Genomic DNA, 7,235 nt, shown 5'->3' with positions numbered 1-7,235 from the left:
GGTAAGCAAACCTTTCTTCCGGAGGACCACCAGCACTTGAGACAACGACCCGGGAGGGGGTGAATTGCCTCTTGTTGTTCCTCCTCCGAGAGGTTGACGACCCGTGCTATGTTGTTGAGTTTCGCTACTTGGATTCTTTGGGACAAGGTTAGCATTCCGTCGGCCCGTTTGGGTATAAGTCGCATTCACTTCAAGTGCCGGTTCCTTCTCCTTCCTTGCACCAAATCTTTTGGTCGAGGAAGATGGCTCCACAAACCACCCATCTTTCAGCCCTATCTCAATCTGTTCGCCTATGGGGATGAGTTGATTGAAGTTGTCAGCTGGAGTGGCTACCATCCGATTACGGTACTCGAATGGGAGAGTTTTAATGAACATCCTCTTCAATTCACTGTCTATAGGTTCCGGGACAACCTGAGCGGCTATATTTCTCCATCTGATAGCATAATCTTTAAACGACTCAGTCTTTTTCATCTGAGCACGCTCGAGGTCATCGCGGGTGGGAATGATGTCCGTTATGAACCTGTACTGCTTTAGAAATGCTTCACTAACTTCCTTCCAGGTTTTGAAGCCATTTATCTTCTTCATGAGATACCAATTCAAGGCCGGACCCATCAGACTTGCTTGAAATGCATGAATCATCAGGAGTTCATTATCAACGTACGGGGTCATTTGTACGTGAAATAGCTGCAGGTGGGCCTTTGGGCAGGAGGTGCCATTGTACTTGTCAAAATCTGGCATCTTGAACTTCTTCGGGATTTTGATCTGTGAGTAAAGAGATAAGTCAATTGAGGTTGAATCATGTGAGCCTTCCAGTTGCTTCACTCTCTCTTCAAGCTTGTTGACCCGTTCATTAGGTTTGTCCTTATTGACGATAATCTGGACGGGGTCATCTACTAAATCGGGAAGATCGTCATCTTCCTCACTATCGGCATTCTTTCCACCTTTCTGCTTTGGGGCTGATGCCTCAGGGGATGCAGGAATGGGAGTCAGTCGAAAGGCTTTAATCTCGGCAGACATCAGTTGCATTGCAGTGAGGACTTGCTTCATTTGGTCCTTAATGCCAACGATACGATCTCGTAAGTCAGTTTGATCGGCCATTCTAGTTCTTGACCGTGTACGAATAGGCGATCGTGATCGGTCCGTAATTACCTGATTTCACGGATAAAACAGGCATACATAAGTGTCAAGAAGAATCACACGCCGATCCATGACATTGGTCTAACCGCTTTGATTAAAAATGACCTCTTTATTGAAATGACGAAATTTGTACAACGACTGTAACTTGAAATCACTTAAAGAAAAATGCAAAAACAAATGACTCAATTCCTAAACAACGAATCTAGAAAGAAAAATATCTTAAAAGACACGAGCCATTTCATTTGGCTTGATCAATATACAACTGGGATGTGATTTCCAAACGTAATCGCTTATTCTCCTTGGCCAAGTGTGTAACTTGCTCTTGTAACTTCTCAGCTTTTCTCTTGAGACATCTTTTCTCAGCACGGTTGGTGATCTTCTCAGGCACCATTGGTATCTTTGGGAGTAAATTATCTGGAATCTTGTGTCGTCGAATGTATTCAGCCGTAGCATAATACTTTCTTTCTTTACCCTCTAATTCTTTTTCGGGCCATATGAGCATTTGTGGATGGCACATATCCCACAACGACTTGATTAAAGAAATGCTATCCTCATGGTCGAGGTCTCCGTCGGTGAAGTCGACTCGAATTGAATCAGCTTGCTTCAAAGCTGGGGGAAGCTCTTGCACCACTTGATACTGGCGAGTCACCCTAGTTGGGTAATATTCCATTGCCCCAGTGAATCCCAGTAAAGGGATTGGGCCAACACGTCCACATGTGAGTCTGGCCTCACGAACTTGGAACCATTTAGCATGCCATAGGAAACATTTGGACTTTGGATTTTTAAAGAAAGCCAGCCAATTGGAATAATGATAATCCGGTGCATGTTTTTGTTTATTCTCAAATCTCATGATAGGGTGATCAGAGTTGCTAACTTCACGTATAATCATTAGAACACCAAACCCTTTTAAGTGGGATAAGAACCAAATTTGCAAAAGTTCAGGAGAAGCACGAAAGATTTTGTCACCATTTTCTTTAAATCGAGAAAGGGAAAGAAAAGTTTCTGCCAGGAGGGCATTAACAAAGTTCATTCCCCCACACACTTGTCCCACTAACTTAGCAATCAAAGGATTAATAGCATTCTTGCAGTGAGGGAAAAGTATAAACCCAAAGAAAGCTAGTAGGAAAATCCTTCTCATTTGAAATGAAGTGCCATTTTGGAAACATTCATCAAGAAATGAAAATGGGCAAGTATTGCGGTGACCTTTTAAAATTTTTCTTATCTTTTCTTCCTTGATTCTCAGAAAATCAGATAAAATCGAGACAAGATTTATTCCAATAGGTGGACTAATTAATTCTAATTCCAAAGGTTTTCCAATGGCAATGCTATATTCTTCTAAGGTCGGAGTGAGCTCATGCTTACCGAAGATGAAAGTAGTCGTCTCTGGACACCAACAATGGGCAAGTGCTTGAATGAGGCCGCCATGAATGTTGATACGCAACAGAGGGAGGAGTCGGCCAATTGTTAATTCCACGAACTCACGACCAGCTCGGTCTAGCTTGTCCCACCACGCGTTGAGTTCCTTCTTGGGAGGGAGAATAAGTCGAATGTCGGAATTTCCCATTGTATATTGACCAAGACTTGCGATCAACCTAATGTCATGGACCGACAAAATAATACGATAAAGTAAATAAATTGCGAAGAAAAAGTTTAAAGGACTTACTTTACCAATAACCGGGTGGCAATCACATAGACATACGCATGCTACGTGGCTCGATTTCTACTCTAGAAGGCTTAACAAAGTGGAGCCACGAAGATGCTCGGACTAGCCGCGGGCATGCGGACTAAGTCGGGTCCTCGTAACTCCGGCATCATCAAAGAGCCGACCCATGTCGCGGGCATGCGGACCGGGGTGGTAATCTCTTTGACATCAAGAAAGAAATATCGGGATTGAGATGGGCAACTCGTACCGCGGGCGGACGGTCGGAGTGGTATCCATCTCAATACCATCCTAGGTGATCCTATGCGGCCCAGGTCCGGCGACAGGTTGTGTGTGCTAGAGTGTAGTGAAGATGCATAGGCATGCACAACAGTTCATATGCAAACAGCGCTTCCATATCAAAATTGAAACATCCAATCTCAACACCTCCCTGCAAGAAAATGGTTAACAAACACTCCACCCCTTATAACTCCCATTCTGCAAAAAACATTTAACACCTTAAAATATTAGGGACGTACCTGGGATCCTCGCTGCCAAACAAAAATATTTTTTTTTTGAAAAGAAAAACTGGCCTAAGTCCACTAAGAGTTTTAACTCACAGTCCCCAGTGGAGTCGCCAAGCTGTCGCGACCTAAAATTTCTCTCAGGCTAATGGATTATTAAGACTAAGCCTAACTCGAGCCCTCCCAAGCCCTACCAATTCGCAACTTAGGGTTTAAGTTTTTTAACATGCAAAAGTTTTCATACTTGGAGTCGCCACTAATCTATTTGTGGTAGGTCGATTAGAAACCTAAATAAAACATAGGGAGATATGTTTTATTCCTACGAACCAGAGATTCTAAGCTCGGGGACTTGGTTACGCTAGATCTAGTCTAATGCCCTTTCGGTACCTTTTCTTTTCAAAAATATTTATGCAGGCAGTCTGGATCCATTTTATTACCTAATCACTAACATGTGAGGTGTTCATGCGAGTGCGCAAACCACCAATTTAACACCCAAGAAAGCAGTAAATAAATAGCAGGATAACATACCTTAAAGCCACGCAAGCATCTGCATTGTTAGTAGAAAATCACACAGACAATCCTAATATGATTTCTAATCAACAAAGCAAGGCACTCAAGATGTTCATTAGGGTTTGCGCTTTATTAAAATGCAAACTAACCTATATGCAATGACGTGCAAAAATGACATGCGATTAATGCAACCTAGCATGCAAACTATATGTCATGCGACGACGTGACCTAATTCTAATGACGGACAAATAATTTATTTTTTGGTATTTTTTCAATGAAATTCGGAATAAAAAAAATGCCTAAATTAACATGCAACCTATTCTAAAAAAAATAATAATTTAATCTATCCTAAAGTGTCTTCTTTTTGATATTAAAATTCGAAATTAAAAATTACTCAAATTAAGAATGCAATCTATCCTATTCTATCCTAAAGCAACTCATTCTTTTTGGGAAATTTTTTTTTTTGAGAAAAACAAGATCAATTCAAAGATAGAAATCGAATCAACACGACACCATCTCGCACAAGAAATATTACCGATATCCGTTTAAATTTAAAAACAATAGATTGACGAATCGTATCCCAGGCATGAGGATCGGATTGACCAATTTTTCACACAAACGCGAATCATATCTCGGGCGGGAGATCGGATTGACGATTTTCCGTGCGATCGCAAGTCATATTTCGGGCATGAAATCGGACTGTCAATCATATGCACGTTGTGAAATTAGGAAATAATTCCTAATTTAAAGTTTACTCAGGGACGTAATAGATACGGTGATATCATTCAAAGATTGCAATGTTTCAAATAAGGAAACAATATACTCAAAAGTCAAATTATATGAGCTTTTTACCTAATTCGAATATTTGCTTTCCAAGTTTGAACGTCTCGGGATCGGGGACGGTGGCTCACGGTGTGACTCGGAATTTGGTTCGCTGACTTTACTGGTCAACAAAGCAAGAAGGTGGTGGAACGTGGATAACCTGCAAAAAATAATCTTGCATGGGCTAGTTCTTTGGACGACACACCAAAGGAACTTCAAGGCCTCCAATTGTCGCTGACGAACTTCACTGGTGCTCTGGAGACCAGACTTCAAGACTCGCGGCACAGAATTTGTTTGAGTTGAGGCGGCAAGGTTTGGTGCTTCGTCAATGCGGCTGAATGGCATCAAGATTTTTGGCCACGAACTCGTCAGGAAGCAGCAGAGTTGATGAAGGTCGCGGAAGTGTTGGTCAGCAGAACAGCAGAGGCGGCGACTACACGAGCGGGAATAGCGGTAGTGACCAGCACGTCGTCATCGGCCGGGCAGCAGCGCCAAGGCGGGGGTAGTAACAACAAGCAACCGACGCTCGGAGAAGAGCAAGCGGTGGGGTGGCGGCGTCGCGGAACAACAGCAAGAGCGGTCCGCAATGACTCACGACCACAGTATGGCTGTGAGCGGTTGGTGAAACGTCGGGCAGCAGCGACGAGCGGCCTTCGAGCTTCACAGGGCAGCAGCGGCAGCTTGGCGATCAATTGGCTTCTGCGCTCAGCGTTCTTGAGCGATGAGCTGGCTCGGGTGGCGATGCGGTGGCGCCGATTGGTGCGGCAAGGAGTGGCACGACCGACCTTCTCTCACTCTCACCCACGTGTATCACTCGCATCTTTCCGAAGATTATTCTGAGAATTCTCGAGCTTCCCCCTTCTCTTGTCTATGTGTGACCCTTTTATAGGTAGGGAGGTCCTAGGTTTTCAAGGAAAGAGAATAAATCTGCTTTCCTCTTATGATTATTTAGAATATATTACATTTCAATTCTTTCCCTTTGTTGTGACCTTTTTCTTTCTGTTCACGCCACCGAAGACGTAAGGGCCTCTTGATAGTGTCTAATATATTGCTCAGAATATATGCCCCATGCTGACCAAATTCCCTTTGCTTTTTTTTCTCTTTTGTTATTTTCTTTATATTGTTTCCCCTTTGCACGAACGAAACCAAATCTACTGATCCTCCTCCCTCTTCCTTGCAAATCCACGTGCCCTCATTGAAGATATATTAAGATCAAGTATATATCACCACGTGCAACCTTGTCCCTTACCGAATATTTCCACCCCATCCTGTCCAAATTCCAGCTTTGTTCACTTTTTCACGTGAATATTGTTATCTTGCGCCCAAAGATTTTCATGATATTTTCTCAATATTTCCTAATCCACTGTGCCATACGCGCAACGCACATGTCAATCTTGACCACTTGAGGGCATAACGAGTTGGGCCAAATCTTTAATTCACACGGGCTTGATCCAATTAATTCCATTGGGTTCAGAACCTCTGTACTTGAGTCCATTAACTCCAGTTCAATTAAATTTTGTTAAGCCCATCCGCCACCAGTCCGATGCAAATGCAACTACTTAATAAATGTTCTTCAAACAAAATGCTATGTAATTTAACTTTAATATTTTTGTTAGGGACTAAAATTTAATCCCTAATTTTCTATGCAACTAATCACTAAATGGTTAGTCAAAAATTTAAGTGTCAACAGGCAAAGAATTCAATTGAGGCTCGGTTAGTACGACAAAATTGTAAAACCGAAATTAAATTTTTGGTTATGTGAGAAGTGCGTACACATCAGACAATTGAAAGGAAGTATGCGGGTAATTTAATGTAGTAGAACCAATGTAAGTGATACTCAAACCTAAGCCATCACCAATGACTATCTCATCCGGGCCTTCATACTCGCTATGCAAAGATAAATTAGTGAAATCATTTGTAACTTGATGTGAGGCTCCTGAATCAATCAACCAACCCGCTTCTCGGGTTGAACTTGGACCGGCTGCAACATTTGCAACCGGAGCACGTATTGCTTCTCGAATACGGAAATAATTTTTGGCGGAGTGTCCCACGCGATCATAGTATTGACAAACGGGCGGGGAGCTATTGTGCTGTGGAAACCGTGAGTCACTGCTTCTATGATCTCTCTAGCGATCTGAATTGCGGGTGTCAAGGGAATTTCTAGAGGGCTCTCGGACCTCGAGTGTTTCGAGTGCTAAAATTGGCTATTACCAGCAAGACTTCATCTGCCATTTCTTCATGTTGAAGGAACATTTCATGGGCGATTAATTTGTTGTAAAGTTCCTCGAAAGTGATTATGTGTTCACGAGCATGAATTGCCGCTACGATTTCACAGTATTCCTATCCTAATCCCCGGAGAGCGTGGATGACAAGGTCATCGTCATGGAGAGGTGAATCAATCATTGCCAACTCATCTGCAATAGATTTTAGTTGCCGTAAAAAATCAGAAATAGAACAAGAGTTGCGTTTAACCGTTGATAATTGGTTCTGGATCGAGATTTGCTTGCGTAAAGTGTTGCAAGTTTGTTCCATGCACTTTGAGATGTTGCACAAGAGGCAATAAGGGGAATGATGGCTTCAGAAGTGGAAGCAAAAATCCCATT

At 42.6% G+C, this 7,235-nt stretch overlaps 1 protein-coding gene across 1 annotated transcript; it reads right to left on the bottom strand.

Moving 5' to 3' along the window:
• Window positions 1–1,370: 1,370 nt before the first annotated feature.
• Window positions 1,371–3,131, bottom strand: LOC115663041 (uncharacterized). The gene has a single exon (XM_030585094.2). The coding sequence runs from the start codon at window positions 2,699–2,701 to the stop codon at window positions 1,376–1,378; it is 1,326 nt and encodes a 441-aa protein (XP_030440954.1). The 5' UTR covers window positions 2,702–3,131; the 3' UTR covers window positions 1,371–1,375.
• Between the last annotated feature and the right edge of the window lie 4,104 nt (window positions 3,132–7,235).

Source organism: Syzygium oleosum, unplaced genomic scaffold (assembly GCF_021117445.2).
Source record: "Syzygium oleosum isolate NSW1041296 unplaced genomic scaffold, Sole_v2.1 Sole_v2.34, whole genome shotgun sequence".
Lineage (NCBI taxonomy): Eukaryota > Viridiplantae > Streptophyta > Magnoliopsida > Myrtales > Myrtaceae > Syzygium > Syzygium oleosum.
Note: the sequence above shows the minus strand (reverse complement) of the source record. Positions and strands in the feature narration are given on the sequence as shown.

What these genes read in the sequence shown, in the direction of transcription:
- LOC115663041 (XM_030585094.2), bottom strand. Translation starts at nt 2,701, where the DNA reads ATGGGAAATTCCGACATTCGACTTATTCTCCCTCCCAAGAAGGAACTC.